General features: G+C 35.5%; 1 protein-coding gene across 20 annotated transcripts in view; it reads left to right on the forward strand.

Annotated features, from left to right (window-relative positions):
- The window catches only part of AKAP9 (A-kinase anchoring protein 9), a 159,284-nt gene that overhangs the window by 16,181 nt on the left and 126,871 nt on the right, over positions 1-16,232 (forward strand). For all 20 annotated transcript variants that reach the window (XM_021102183.1, XM_021102193.1, XM_021102192.1 and 17 more), the window contains 1 exon segment: positions 5,246-5,500. In XM_021102183.1, the coding sequence (XP_020957842.1) occupies positions 5,246-5,500 (255 nt within the window).

A 16,232-nucleotide genomic window follows, 5' to 3' on the forward strand; every position in this document is an offset into this window, starting at 1 on the left:
ACTTCAGTCTTTATGAAGTGTTGCTTTTGTCATCTTTGCAATCATTTGCCCTACTTCAGCCCTTTGTACAAGTTGTCTTTTGGTCAACTGTGTTAATCGTTTACAAGTTGTCTTTTGGTCAACTGTGTTAATCGTTTTCATAGTTAGGCCCCCGCAGTTTTGTTGTAATAGTTTGTACAGCATTCCTGTGTAGCATTAATTAAGGAATGTCAGAAAAGTTTAAAGGCAGAACTGACAAATACAAAAAGGCACCATAATTAGAATTAATCAGGATTTCTTAAATTTTTTAAAGCAAAAAAGCATAGCAAGTGGTTCTACTTACAGCTTTTGTTTTTAATGGCTGCTCCCCTAGCATATGCAAATTCCCAGGCCAAGGATTAAATCTGACCAACAGCTGCAGCAAAGCTGGATCCTTTTAGCCTACTGCACCAGGCCAGGGATCAAACCTGTGCCCTGCACCAACCTGAACTACTTAGATTGGATTAACCCACTGTGCCACAGTGGGAACTCCAGCTATTTTAGTTTCTTGTTTTGACTGCACCTGCGATGTGGAAGTTCTTGGGCCAGGGATGAAAGCTGCACCATAGCTGTGACACAAGCCCCTGCAGTGACAGCACTAGCTCCTTAACCCGCTGCCTTCAAGAGAACTCCTGTTTTTAAAAACTAAGGAGACTAGATAACACTTTAAAAATATTTTATAATCTCTTTGGTGTGTGGGGGGGGTGGGTAGGTGTTGTGGGTGTGTGTTGTGTGTTTTCCCCCCAGTCTTGTCAAAAAAGTATTTGTTGTTTGGTGATTTCATTTGTTCATGCCTTTAAACTTCATGTTCTGAGTTTATGTTATTGTTTTAAAGTTAAATGACAAATGAAGGAAAAGAGATCAGAATGCATGGAATGTAAATTGGTATAATGGAAAAAATACAGAATTTGGAGTCAGATGTTCTTGTTCTATTTTGCCATTTACTTTTGGCCAAGTGACTCATATTTGTCTTCAAATCTCAGCTTCCACATCTTTTCTCAGTAAGATATTTCATGACCTCTCCCTCTATCCTCACACGAATTATGTCTTTCTTTCTTTTTTTTTAGGTCTTTCTTTTGTGTACATTCTTTAGTACCTATATTTTGTCTTTAAAGTGCTTACTATCTCTTGAAATGATATATTTTTATATCTGCCTATACTTATTTAATTTGTTCTTCCTACCTAGATTACAATTAGTAGGAGTAGGGTTTGTATCTCTTTGGTTCATCACTATCTACCCTGCCTTGAGCACAGAGCAAAAACATAGGCAGTCAATAAATATTTGTTAAATAAATGTACTGTTCATCACTACCTGTCACATGTCAAGTTATTTCCTTCACAGCTATAAAACTCTACCACCACATCTCTTATAGAAAGCCTTTTTTTGAGAAAATAAGGATAAGAAATGTTACTGTACTTAAGTTCCTTAAAGATGTATGACTGTTCTGTTTGATTTTACAATATTGTACAGTAACATTAGTCTTGTTTCTCGCAACTCAGTGAAATACTAGACTGGCCTAGAGTAACAGATCCTGCTGTTAGGACCATATATTTTGACTCAGGTCTACCATAGTGACTGGCACATAGTAAACATCTGATCAGCTTTCAAGAAACAAAAGATTCCAATTAGTACTTTTTTGGAAATGACAGTGTAAAAACTTTGCATGTGTTTTTTTTAACAGCATTTAAAAATTTTGTTTTATTGAGAATGATTATAAAGTAATAAATATGGAGTTTATGGACTAAATTATTAGTCATTTTTATTTTGTTATTTATTCACATTCTGGTCAGGGCAAGACATTTGCTTGAGATCCAAATTCATTTTGAAAGACAAGTGTATATGGACATAATATCTTTCCAGTAAATCTTGCAACTATTTCTGTGCCTACATATGTTAACATTTTTATAATTGGCTTCCAAATGACAAACACAGATGGCAGTAGTCTGAATTTTTAGCATGTTTTAGAATAAATGTTTTTCCAGTAATTTAAAGTGTATCATTTCAGCTAATTGAGTAAAGTTTCTGATTTTGCTTATTTCCTAGTTTGCCGTTTTTCAAATTTAAAACTGAGATAGCTTAGATAGCTATACGAAATTAGATTTATGATAGGATCTTCTTCCTTTTCTCATGTTTTTAGAAAACAGAACTCTTCCTAAAAAGCTGTTTTTTAAAAAATGATTTTTATTTTTTCCATTATAGGTAGTTTACAGTGTTCTGTCAGTTTTCTACTGTACATCAAAGTGACCCAGTCACTCATACATATATACCTTCTTTTTCTCACATTATCCTCCATCATGCTCCATCATAAGTGACTAGATATAGTTCCCAGTGCTATACAGCAGGATCTCATTGCTTATCCTAAAAAGCTGTTGTGGGCATTGTTTTTCTGAGAATTTAATTTTGTCTTTGGTTGCTTTTTCTGTTTGTTTTGCCTAGTAGGGTAGAGAGATTATGGTGAGAGAGATTATTTTGTGTTTTAATTCATTAAATTGCTACTTTGCGTTCTGAAACTATGGAACTTTTTTATATAGTGGAATTAGATATGCCTATTATATCATCTTAGTTTCTAGGTTCTCTGGAACAGTGCTTAAAACGATTGCTTAATGTTAACTTTTCTGTAAAAGATAATCTTTATTCACTCACCATGTATATTGAGTACTGTTCTAGATTTTGAATATATAGCAGTGAACAAAAGTTCTTACCTTCATGGAATTTACCTTGTAGTTAATTGTTCTCAAAAAATAATATGACTTCATATAATCAATAACATAGGTCTAAAACAGTGTCTTTGTAATTTTATGTGCTTAAAAGTGATTAGTTTTAAATACTATAATTGAACCATTCTACTTTTTATTTGTGTCCATTATTAGCATTTTCATTGGATTCACTTAATGACAGATAATACTGTTGTCTCAGGGTTTTTTTTTAAATCAGTCTTTTTATAATGTAAGGTTTTAATTTTTGCTTTTGTTGTATATTTATACATATAAGTCAATATTAAATATAAATTAAGTATATAACCTAACAAAATCTTCATCTTCGTCCTGATATACTCTGCTATCTGAATATATTTTAAAATATCAAGTATGTCATTATTAACATTTTTTTTTTTTTGGTGTTGAATTCTTTCTGAGGGATCTTTTGTAAATGGTGTGCCTGGACTTTTGATTCTATTTATGGATAATATATAATTGTTTCACTTGGTTTATTTTTAAGAATGAATTTGCTATCCAAAGTAGTTTAAATGCATTACAGCAGCTTAATAATGTACAAATAGAGGCAGCTGGTCTTGCATCTGTTCCTTAAGCAGATAGTAGAATGACTAGTTGCTAAACAACTGGGAAAAAATTTAAATGTGATATATTTTTATATTCTACAAAGTCAGTGATTAGGTATTTCTGACTTGTTAGACATAATTATTAAGTAAACAGTACATATATATAAACTTCATCTGCAGCAGACAAGAGTATAACATGCTGTATGTTAATCTATAAATTTTAGTATTTATCACATATTTTGATGGTTAATGATATCAACATCATCACGATTGCTTTAGTATTTTATATCACTAAGAATTTACTGACCATCTTTGTAATTGGTCTAATTTATAGTTATATAATTAATGTTAGTATATTTCTTCTTTCTAAAGCACAGAGGGCTTAACTTGTTCTTATGCTTTTGTTTCTCTTAGAATGACCAAGAGCTCAAATTAAATTTAGGAATTCATAGTAAGTAGTTGCTTGATATAAAACATAGAAAATTTATTGCACCAAAAAGGAAATTTCAAATGAGCATAAGGAAATATACCTGTAATTCCAAATTCGGAGACAGACCAAAGTTGTTATGGTTATATTCTTCCAGAATTTATCCATGCCTATGTGTAAAGTGTTATTACAGTTTAACATAACTAGAACTATTAGAGATTGTGAGCCTGAGGCCTGCCTTGTCTCAATTAGAAGAGATGCACATAATTTTCCTCTTATTAAAAGGTATTACATTGCAATATTATACCTACTACTGTATCATAAACATGTATTATTAATGGTGGTTTACATTAATATTTTCAATATTAATAATAGTTTGCATTAGTATTATTTTTATTGAATTAACCCAGTGTTGCCCAAGTATATAATGCATACTTCTGATTTAGGTAGTGATGAGATATTTTAGGTAATATCCTGATCTAGTTTTAAATAACAGTGGATAGTACTGTAAAAGTGTTACTACATTTCCAGGTTTCTTTAAGTCCATCTGCTTATGACAGGCCAAAAGTCTGGCTGGCACTCATAGATTCTTAGCACTCCTCTAGCACTTGCCTATTCCTCTTAGAACCTTCAGCAATGTATCTAGCTAAAATTTTAATAATGTAATTTTATTTTATTTTTTCAAATTTTTCATTGTATTCATTTTTGTTTCTGTTTTTCTTTTAAAAAGAATCACAAGTGGGAGTTTCCTGGTGGCCTAGCAGTTAAGAGTCTGGTATTATCACTGCTGTGGCATGGGTTCAATCCCTGGCCTGGGAACTTCCACATACTGCGTGCATGGCCAAAAAAAAGGAATCACAAGCAATACTGTCTTTTAATTTACATCAAGGATAGAAAGTCTCCTTTTAAAATAAATTTAACTAAGAAAAATACTCTAGCTACAACATAGTAAATAAATGATAAGTCCAAGTGGCACCAGGATATGGCAGAATTCCTGGTAATGGAATGCTGGGAGGCTCTGTTGTTTTATTGAAAATATTTTTAATTTTTTCCCATTATAAACAAGGCTGCAATGATCATTTGTATAGCTAAATATTTTTGCATAGAATAATTACCTTTACTAGTATAAATAAGTATGTCTCCCAAACTTCACAAAACAAATGCATTTAGGGCTCCTTGTCTTCATATAATTTCATGCCTGGATATTATACTCTCACTAAACAGTGAATGAGAGTGTTTGTTTTTCCTTATTCTACCCAACTCTGAGTTAATTTTCTCTTTTTAGACATGATATTTTCAGTTTCCTCAATATTTGAATAGCATTGATTCAGAAATACCTAATTTCTTTGTAATTCAGTAATCATCCCTATGTTAAAAACAGTAACCATTGTCCTTTATTTTGTCATCATTTTAGTGATAGTTTGATCTTTTAAAGAAAGTGACTCCAAAGCTGCTTTTTTTCTTAGCAGTGATAAGGAAAAATTAATTTTCGACAATAATGATTTTTTTTTTTTCCCTGTAGCTTGCCCAGTTTCGACAAAGGAAAGCTCAGTCTGATGGGCAGAATCCTAAGAAGCAGAAGAAAAAGAAGAAAACTTCAAGCAGTAAACATGACATGTCAGCATACCATGCTGAGAATACTGAGCAATCACAGAGTGATGAGATGTGTGTAAATAGTTCTCAGAGATTAGGATCAGCCTTAACTCCTGAATCCACAATAATAAGAACTTTACACAGTGGAGGAGTAATTAAACATGACCAGGTTTTCTCTGTTGAAGTAAGTATTCATCCAGATTTTTAAACATTAGCATTCTATTTTTTTTTTTTTTTTAAATTCTTTTTTTTTTTTTTTTTTTTTTTTTTTGGTCGTCTTTTTTTTTGACTTTTGTTTGAGCTGCTCCCGCAGCATATGGAGGTTCCCAGGCTAGGGGTCTAAACGGAGCTGTAGCCACCGGCCTACACCAGAGCCACAGCAACGCGGGATCCGAGCCGCGTCTGCGACCTACACCACAGCTCATGGCAATGCCGGATCCGAACCCACAACCTCATGGTTCCTAGTCGGATTCGTTAACCACTGCGCCACTACGGGAACTCCTAAACATTAGCATTCTAAATGGGAAGTTGTAATGATGACACTCATTAGCACCCTATGCGATTTTTGTAAACTTGATTCAACAAACATTTCTTGAGCAACTGTAATATACCAAGGATTGAGCACCAAGAATACAGAGGTAAATATGACAGTCTCTATCCTTTAGGAAAGACACTAGTGGGGAAGGCGAATGTAAGGTAGGCTGTGTACTCTGATTAGGGCTGTGCCAGCATCAGTGCACCTGGTGCCCTGCAGTAGTGACTTGGGGGAATGCCTAAATCAGCCTTGTGTGTGTTATATGCGAAAGTTTCCTGGAAGAGATAATAGAGCCCAGTCTTGAAGTGTAAGTTAGAGTTAGCCAGAGGCAGAGAGGTAGAGGAGACAACCTTTGTGTCAGAATCAGCATTCTCAACAGTGTGATGTGATTTGGAAACTGTAAGTAGTTTAGTTTAAAATAAATCTCAAAGTGATGGGGACAGGGTAAGGGTGAAAGGCAGGTTATTGCATCTGGTACATAGGAAGTTTTCCTCAATAAATGCTAATTTTCTTCCTCCGCTTAATGATGGAATTTTCCAGAATAAGGAGATGAGGGAGAAGATAAAGGGGATTGGTTGGTGGGTGGCATGGTGAAGCCACTATGCAGAGACCAGAATATAGAGAACTGAGGCCAGAAATAGAGAATGGTGGTTATTTTGTTACTTTGTTTTTGGCCACCCCGTAGCATATGGAGCTCCCAGGCCAGGGATCATATCTGAGCTGTGGTTGCGACCTAAGCTGGCAACGAGGCAACTGTGGCAGGGCCAGGTCCTTAACCCACTGTGCTGGGCTGGGGGTCAAACCTGCATTCCAGTGCTCCCAAGATGCCACCAATCCAATTAAGCCACAGTGGGAACTCCAGAGATAGAGAACAGTGGGATGCTCAGGAAGAAGAGAGTTGGACAAGGCACATGATGATTATAGTTTGGAATGTTTATGTGGAAACAGAGGTATTTAGATACATAGGGATTTAGTCAAGAATCAGAGATGTCATAGAGATTTGCTGTTCATCATAAAAGTGGATCTTATTGCATTTTTCCTACTTTAAATTTTTTGAGCATTTTGGATACATAGATTAATGTTTTTCATCAAAATACGCAAGTTTTTTGGCCATTTTATCTTCAAATGATCTTTCTGTCTCTTTTCTCTCCTCTGGGTCTCCATTATGCTTATGTATGTTTGGTACTGTTGTGCAGGACTTTGATGATCTGTTCATTTTTTTAAATTTTTCTTTCTTTTTCCCATACAGGATAATTTCTATTGAAAGAAATTGAAATTTGCTTTGATTCTTCTTCCTCAGATCTGCTGTTAAGACCCTCTAGTGAATTTTACATTTCAGTTATTTTACTTTTAACTCTAGAATTTTTCTTTGGTTCTTTTATAAATTCTTTCTTCTTTTGATATTCCCAAATTTTCTTTAGTTTTTTAGACATTATTTCCTTCACTTATTTGACTTTTTAAAGAATAGCTAATTTAAAATCTTTGTATATTAAGCCCAACATCTGTATTTCCTCAGAGACAGTTTCTGTTCACTGCTTGTTCTTCTTGGGTGTGGGCCTTACTTTCCTTTTACTTCGTGTATCTTGTAATTTTTTTGTTGAAATCTGGATCTTTTATATAATAAATATGGTAGTGCTAGTGCTTGATTTGGTTCGAAAATGTATCTATTTTCATTTTGTACCTAACAAGTCAATATTTGGACTCTTCACTGGAATTTTAGCATTTCAGTTGCAAAGAGTGTCTTGTTTACCATTTTGTCCTCAGTACCACAGTTTTTAGTACACAATGCGCATTTAAACGGTAGCTGTTTAAAAGGCCTAAGTGAGTGAATCATGAGGGCTTGCATCCTGAAAGTATTTCAGATTTAAAAGAGGGCCACATAAGTTAGGAACCACTGCTACAGGGTTTTAGAGTAGGGGGAAGCTTATTTTTGTTGCTCACACCACTTACTACATCACAGAGAAGGTAGATTTAGACCTTAGTCTTGAGTGCTAAATAAAATTTCAATAAGTATAGGTGAGAAGGGAGACAGTGATGGTTCATATTTGGGGCTTTTTAGTTTTGGGTTTTTAAAATTTGTTTTTGTTTAGGTTTTGTTTTTGTTTTTTCCCCAAGAACGTGAGCCAGTGAGCCAGTTATTTTTATGTTTTCCCATATTGGAGGAACACTTCTCAAACTTCTCAGTGTGTACACAGATTGTATGGGGAATCTTGCTAAAATGCAGATTCTTTTTTTTATTATTTTTTATTTTTTCTTTATTATTATTATAGTTTACTTACAATGTTTCATCAAGTTCTTTTGTACAACAGAGTGACCCAATCACACACATTTCCTTATGCTGTACAGTAGGATCCCATTGCCCATCTACTCTAGATATAACAGTTTGCATCCCCAGAAACACGCAAAATGCCTGTCCCTCCCACTCCCTCCCCTTTCCCTCTACCCGGGAACCCCAGTCTGCTCTTCTTGGCCGTGCTCTATCTCTGTTGTTTGTTTGTTGTTTTTAGATAGGATCATCTGTTGCATATTTTAGATTCCACAAATAAGTGATATCATATAATATGTCTTTTTATTTCTGGCTTACTTTACTTAGTATGAGAGTCTCTGGCTCCATTCATGTTGCTGCAAATGGCCTTGTTTTGTCTTTTGTCTTTTTTTTATGGCCCAGTAATATTCTATTGTATATACATGCTACATAAAGTACAGATTCTGATTAAGTAGATCTGAGTGGGCCCCATGAGTCTGACTTTTTTTTTCTTCTTCTTCTTTCTTTCTTTCTTTATTTATTTAGGGCTGTGCCTGTGGCATATGGAGGTTCCCAGACTAGGGTTTGAATCAAAGCTATAGCTGCTAGCCTACACCACAGCAACTCGGGATCCGAGCCACGTCTGCAGCCTATACCACAGCTCATGGCAATGCTGAATTCTTAACCCACTGAGCAAGGCCAGGGATTGAACCTGCATCCTCATGGATGCTAGTCAGATTCGTTTCCACTGAGCCACAATGGGAAAGCCTCTAATTTTTTTTAATGAAATACAGTTGATTTATAGTGTTGTGTAAATCAAATATCTATGTGTGTGTGTGTTTCAGATTCTTTTTTATTATAGTTTATTACAAGATATCGAATATAGTTCCCTGTGCTATACAGTAGGACCTTATTGTTTATCTCTTTGATATATAGTAGTTTGTATCTGTTAATCCTAAACTCCTAATTTATCCCGCTTCCCCTTTCGCATTGGTAACTGTTTGTTTTCTGTGTCTGTGAATCTTTTCTATTTTGTAAATAAGTTCAATGTATCATTTTATAAAATTCCATATATAAACTAAATCATGATATTTGTCTTTTTAACTTACTTCAATTAGTATGATAATCTCCAGGTCCATCTATGTTGCTGCACATGGCATTATTTCATTCTTTTGTAGTTGTGAATATTCCAGGTGTGCAGTTGTGTGTGTGTGTGTGTGTCTTATTTATCCATTCACCTGTTAATGGACATTTAGGTTTTTCCATGTCTTGGCTATTGTAAATAGTGCTGCTGGGAACACTGCGTGAGGGTGTGTTTTCAAATTAGAGTTTTCTCCAGGTGTATGCTTAGGAGTGGGATTGCAGGGTTATATGGTAACTCTGTTTTTAGTTTTTTTAGGAACTTTCATATTGATTTCCATAGTGGCTGCATTCATTTACATTCCCACCAACAGTGTAGGAGGGTTCCCTTTTTCTCTCCACCTTCTCCAGCATTTATTATTTTTAGACTTTTTGATGGTGGCCATTCTGACCGGTGTGAGGTGATACCTCATTGTAGTTTTGATTTGCATTTCTCTAATAATTAGAGATGTTGAGCATCTTTTTTTTTTTTTTTTTTGCTTGGTAACAGGAGAAAATGAATTATTTTTATTTATTTATTTTTTTTAATTTTCCCACTGTATAGCAAGGGGGTCAGGTTATCCTTACATGTATACATTACAATTACATTTTTCCCCCAGCCTTTCTTCTTTTGCAACATGAGTATCTAGACAAAGTTCTCAATGCTATTCAGCAGGATCTCCTTGTAAATCTATTCTAAGTTGTGTCTGATAAGCCCAAGCTCCCGATCCCTCCCACTCCCTCCCCCTCCCATCAGGCAGCCACAAGTCTCTTCTCCAAGTCCATGATTTTCTTTTCTGAGGAGATGTTCATTTGTGCTGGATATTAGATTCCAGTTATAAGTGATATCATATGGTATTTGTCTTTGTCTTTCTGGCTCCTTTCACTCAGGATGAGATTCTCTAGCTCCATCCATGTTGCTGCAAATGGCATTATGTCATTCTTTTTTTATGGCTGAGTAGTATTCCATTGTGTATATATACCACATCTTCCGAATCCAATCATCTGTCGATGGACATTTGGGTTGTTTCCATGTCCTGGCTATTGTGAATAGTGCTGCAATGAACATGCGGGTGCATGTGTCTCTTTTAAGTAGAGCTTTGTCCGGATAGATGCCCAAGAGTGGGATTGCGGGGTGATATGGAAGTTCTATGTATAGATTTCTAAGGTATCTCCAAACTGTTCTCCATAGTGGCTGTACCAGTTTACATTCCCACCAACAGTGCAGGAGGGTTCCCTTTTCTCCACAGCCCCTCCAGCACTTGTTATTTGTGGACTTATTAATGATGGCCATTCTGACTGGTGTGAGGTGATATCTCATGGTAGTTTTGATTTGCATTTCTCTTATAACCAGCGATGTTGAGCATTTTTTCATGTGTTTGTTGGCCATCTGTATATCTTCTTTGGAGACCTATTCAGGTCTTTTGCCCATTTTTCCATTGATTGATTGGCTTTTTTGCTGTTGGGTTGTATAAGTTGTTTATATATTCTAGAGATTAAGCCCTTGTTGGTTGCATCATTAGAAACTGTTTTCTCCCATTCTGTAAGTTGTCTTTTTGTTTTCTTTTGGGTTTCCTTTGCTGTGCAAAAGCTTTTCAGTTTGATGAGGTCCCATGGGTTTATTTTTGCTCTAATTTCTATTGCTTTGGGAGACTGACCTGAGAAAATATTCATGATGTTGATGTCCGAGAGTGTTTTGCCTATGTTTTCTTCTAGGAGTTTGATGGTGTCCTGTCGTATATTTAAGTCTTTCATCCATTTGGAGTTTATTTTTGTGCATGGTGTGAGGGTGTGTTCTAGTTTCATTGCTTTGCATGCAGCTGTCCAGGTTTCCCAGCAATGCTTGCTGAATAGACTTTCTTTGTCCCATTTGATGTTCTTGCCTCCCTTGTCAAAGATTAATTGACCATAGGTGTCAGGGTTTATTTCTGGGTTCTCTCTTCTGTTCCATTGGTCTGTCTGTCTGTTTTGATACCAGTACCACACTGTTTTGATGACTGTGGCTTTGTAGTATTTCTTGAAGTCTGGGAGAGTTATGCCTCCTGCTTGGTTTTTGTTTCTCAGGATTGCTTTGGCGATTCTGGGTCTTTTGTTGTTCCATATGAATGTTTGGATTGTTTGTTCTAGTTCTGTGAAAAATGTCATGGGTAATTTGATAGGGATTGCATTGAATCTGTAGATTGCTTTGGGTAGTATGGCCATTTTCACAATATTGATTTTTCCCAATCCAGGAACATGGAATATCTTTCCCTTTCTTTACATCTTTGATTTCTTTGATTAAAGTTTTATAGTTCTCGGCATATAGGTCCTTTACCTCCTTGGTCAGGTGTATTCCGAGGTATTTTATTTTTTGAGGTGCAATTTTAAAAGGTATTATATTTTTGTATTCCTTTTCTAATATTTCATTGTTCGTATACAGAAATGCAACTGACTTCTGAATGTTAATCTTATATCCTGCTACTTTGCTGAATTTATTAATCAGTTCAAGGAGTTTTGGGGTTGAGTCCTTAGGGTTTTCTATGTATAGTATCATGTCATCTGCATACAGTGACAGTTTGATCTCCTCTCTTCCTATATGGATGCCTTTTATTTCTTTTGTTTGTCTAATTGCTGTGGCTAGGACTTCCAAAACGATGTTGAAGAGCAGTGGTGAGAGTGGGCATCCCTGTCTTGTTCCAGATTTGAGTGAGAAGGCTTTCAGTGTTTCCCCATTGAGGATTATATTTGCTGTGGGTTTCTCATAAATGGCTTTGATTATATTCAGGAATGTTCCCTCTATACCCACTTTGGCGAGGGTCTTGATCATGAATGGATGTTGGACTTTGTCATATGCTTTTTCTGCGTCTATTGAGATGATCATATGATTTTTGACTTTTTTTTTGTTAATGTGGTGTATGATGCTGATTGATTTGCGTATGTTGAACCATCCTTGTGAACCTGGGATGAACCCAACCTGGTCATGGTGTATGATTTTTTTGATATGTTGTTGGATTCGGTTGGCTAAGATTTTGTTGAGAATTTTTGCATCTATATTCATCCAAGATATTGGCTGATAGTTTTCTTTTTTGGTGTTATCTCTGTCTGGTTTTGGAATGAGGGTGATGGTGGCATCATAGAATGTCTTTGGGAGTATTCCTTCTTCTTCAACCTTTTGAAAGAGTTTAAGGAGGATGGGCACCAATTCCTCTTTATATGTTTGATAAAATTCGCCTGTGAAGCCATCTGGTCCTGGACTTTTATTTGTGGGGAGTGATTTTATGACCTCTTCAATTTCATTTCTAGTGATCGGTCTGTTCAGTTGGTCTTTTTCTACTTGATTCAGTTTTGGCAGGCTGTAAGATTCTAGAAAATTGTCCATTTCTTCCAGATTGTCAAACTTGTTGCCATATAGTTGTTCATAGTCTTCTCTTATGGTTTTTTGTATTTCTGCTGTATCCGTTGTGATTTCTCCTTTTTCATTTATAATTTTGGTTATTTGGGTTCTTTCTCTCCTCTTTTTAGTGAGTCTGGCCAGGGGTTTGTCAATTTTGTTTACCTTTTCAAAGAACCAGCTCTTGGTTTCATTAATTTTCTCTATTGTTTTTTGAGTCTCTATTTTATTGATTTCTTCTTTGATCTTTATAATTTCCTTCCTTCTGCTGACTTGAGGACTTTTTTGTTCTTCTTTTTCTAATTCATTTAGGTGGAGGGTTAAGTTGTCCATTTGGGATCTTTCTTCTTTTTTGAGAAAGGCCTGTATTGCTATAAATTTCCTTCTGAGCACTGCTTTCGCAGCATCCCATAGATTTTGAGAGGTTGTGTCTTCATTATCATTTGTTTCAAGGTAGTTTTTAATTTCCTTCTTGATTTCCTCATTGAGCCATTGGTTTTTTAGTAGCATGTTGTTTAGTCTCCATGGAGTAGGTTTTTTCTCTTTGCTTTTCCCATGGTTGATTTCTAATTTCATGGCATTGTGGTCCGAGAAGATACTTGAGATAATTTCTATGCTCCTAAATTTATTGAGATTCGCTTTGTGTCCCAATATGTGGTCGATTCTTGAGAATGTTCCATGAGCATTTGAGAAGAATGTGTATTCTGCTTTTTTTGGATGTAGTGTCCTGAAGATATCAATTAAGTCTAATTTTTCTATTGTTTCCTTTAGGATCTCTGTTGCTTTATTGGTTTTCTGTCTAGAGGATCTGTCCATTGATGTGAGGGGGGTATTTAGGTCTCCTACTATGATTGTATTCTCATCAATATCTCCCTTTATGTCTGTTAATATTTGTTGTATGTATCTGGGTGCTCCTGTATTTGGGGCATATATGTTGACGATAGTAACATCCTCTCCTTGGATGGATCCGTTGGATGGATCCCTTAATCATTAAATAGTGTCCTTCTTTGTCTTTCTTTAAGTCTTTTGTTTTAAAGTCTATTTTGTCTGATATGAGCGTTGCGACTCCTGCTTTTCTGTCATGTCTATTGGCGTGAAATATTTTTCCCCACCCTTTCACTTTCAATCTATGTGTATCTTTTGTCCTAAGGTGAGTTTCTTGTAGGCAGCATATTGAAGGTTTTTGCCTTTTTATCCACTCAGCCACTCTGTGTCTTTTGATTGGGGCATTCAGTCCATTGACATTTAAGGTGATAATTGATAGATGATTATTTATTGCCATTTGAACCTCGTGTTCCAGTTGATTCTATGGTTCTCCATTCTTCCTTTCTTTTTTTTGTTTTTGGTTGGATGGTCTCCTGTTATTATCTGCTTGAGTGTATTTTTTGTTTTGTTTTGTTTTTTGCAAATGCAATATTTGGTTTTGGCTTGTGGTTGCCCTGTTTTTTAGTATGCTAACCCCTTCCCATAAATGTGTGTTTTAGCCTGATGGTCCTGTAAGTTCAAACACTTCATTTCTATGTTAAAATTAAGAAGAGAAACATACAAACAAACAAAAAGGGTTATTTACTTCCTAACATCCCTTGCCCACATTTTATGGTTTTGATGACTCTTTTTTACTTTTTTTCTTTTTAATTTTATTTTGTTTGAAGCATGTTCATGATTAAATCTGTATGCTGGCTTATTTGAGTGACTGCTCTCTGATTGCAGTTTCCTCAGTCCTAGTTCTTCCTCTTCTTTTTTTTTCTTTTCTTTTTTCTTCCCTTTCCTTCCTTTCTTTTTGGTTTAGAGATGCCCTTTCAATATTTCCTTTAACCTGGGTTTTGTGTTGCTGTATTCTTTAAGTTTTTGTTTGTTGGGAAAAAATTTTATTTCCCCTTCTATTTTAAATGATATTCTTGCTGGATAGAGTATTCTAGGTTGCAGGTTTTTTCCTTTGAGCACTTTAAATATCTCTTGCCATTCCCTCCTGGCCTGTAGTGTTTCTGTAGAGAAACCAGCTGATATTCTTATGGGGGTTCCCTTGTAGGTAGCATTCTGTTTTTCTCTTGCTGCCTTTAGGATCCTCTCTTTATCACTAACTTTTGCCATTTTTATTATGATGTGTCTTGGTGTGGGTCTGTTTGGGTTCAGTTTGCTTGGGGCCCTCTGTGCTTCTTGTATCTTGAACCCAGTATCCTTTAGATTTGGGAAGTTTCCATCGATAATTTCTTCAACTATATTTTCCATGCCCTTATCTTTTTCTACTCCTTCTGGAATTCCTATTATGCGTAGATTGGCCTGCTTTATATTATCCCATAGGTCTCTTATATTGCTTTCCAGTTTTTTGATTCGGTTTTCTGTCTGTTGACCGGATTGAGTGATTTCCATTATTCTATCTTCCATATCACTGATTCGTTCTTCTGCATTATTCATTCTGGTTTTTACTGTCCCTAGTTCAGCTTGCATCTCTGCAAATGAATGTTCTAGTTTTTCTTGGCTCCTCCTTATATTTTCTAGTTCCTTTCTGAGGGTATCTGCATTACTGTTCATATCTTCTCTTAATTTCTTCAGTATTTTCACTATTTCTCTTTTGAACTCCAGGTCTGTCAGACTGTCGAGATCTGTTTCATTGTTGACTGTTTTAGGTGAGTTCTCCTGTTGGTTTGACTGGGGGTGGTTTCTCAGCTTCTTCATCTTGCTTGTTGTTTTTTGAGCATCTTTTGATACGTCTCTTGGCCATCTGTATTTCTTCTTTGGAGAAATGTCTACTTAGTTCTTCTGCCTGTTTTTTTTTGAGTGGGTGATTTGACATAGAGCTGTGTGAGCTGTTTTTATATTTTGGAAATTAAGCCCTTGTCAGTCATATAGTTTGCAGATATTTTCTCCTGTTCCATAGGTTGTCTTTTTGTTTTGTTTATGGTTTCCTTTGCTATGCAGAAGTTTATAAATTTGATTACGTCCAATTTGTTTATGTTTGCTTTTATGTCTCTTGCCTTGGAAGACTGGTATAAGAAAGTATTGCTGTGATTTATGTCAGAGAATGTTTTTTGCCTGTATTCTCTTCCAGGAGTTTTTTGGTGTCCTCCTGTCTTTAAGTCTTTAAGCCATTTTGAGTTTATTTTTGTTTGTGATATGAGGGTGTATTCTAACTTCATTAATTTACATGCAGCTGTCCAGCTTTCCCAAAACCACTTGCTGATGAAATTGTCTTTTCTTCACTGTATAGTCTTTCCTTCTTTGTAGTAGATTAATAGCCTTCTTTGTAGTAGATTAAGTGTGTGGGTTTATTTCTAGGCTCTCTATTTTAGTCCTTTGATCTATATGTCTTTTTTTGTGCCAATAGCAGGCAGTTTTGGTTACTGTAGCTTTGTAGTATTGTCTGAAGTCTGGGAGGATTATGCCCCCAGCTTTGTTCTTTTTCCTTAGGATTGTTTTGGCACTTCTAGGTCTTGTGTGGTTCCATATAAATGTAGAATTATTTGTTCTGTAAAAAATGTGGGTATTTTAAAATCACATTAAAGCTCTATATTGCTTTGAGTAATATGGCCATTTTAACAATATTAACTCTTGCAGTCCAAGAGCTTGGGGATATTTTTCTGTTTCTTTGACTCATCTTCACTTTCCTTTATCATTCTTTTATATTTCTTAGAATATAAGTCTTTCAG

This window comes from Sus scrofa, chromosome 9, assembly GCF_000003025.6.
Source record: "Sus scrofa isolate TJ Tabasco breed Duroc chromosome 9, Sscrofa11.1, whole genome shotgun sequence".
NCBI lineage: Eukaryota > Metazoa > Chordata > Mammalia > Artiodactyla > Suidae > Sus > Sus scrofa.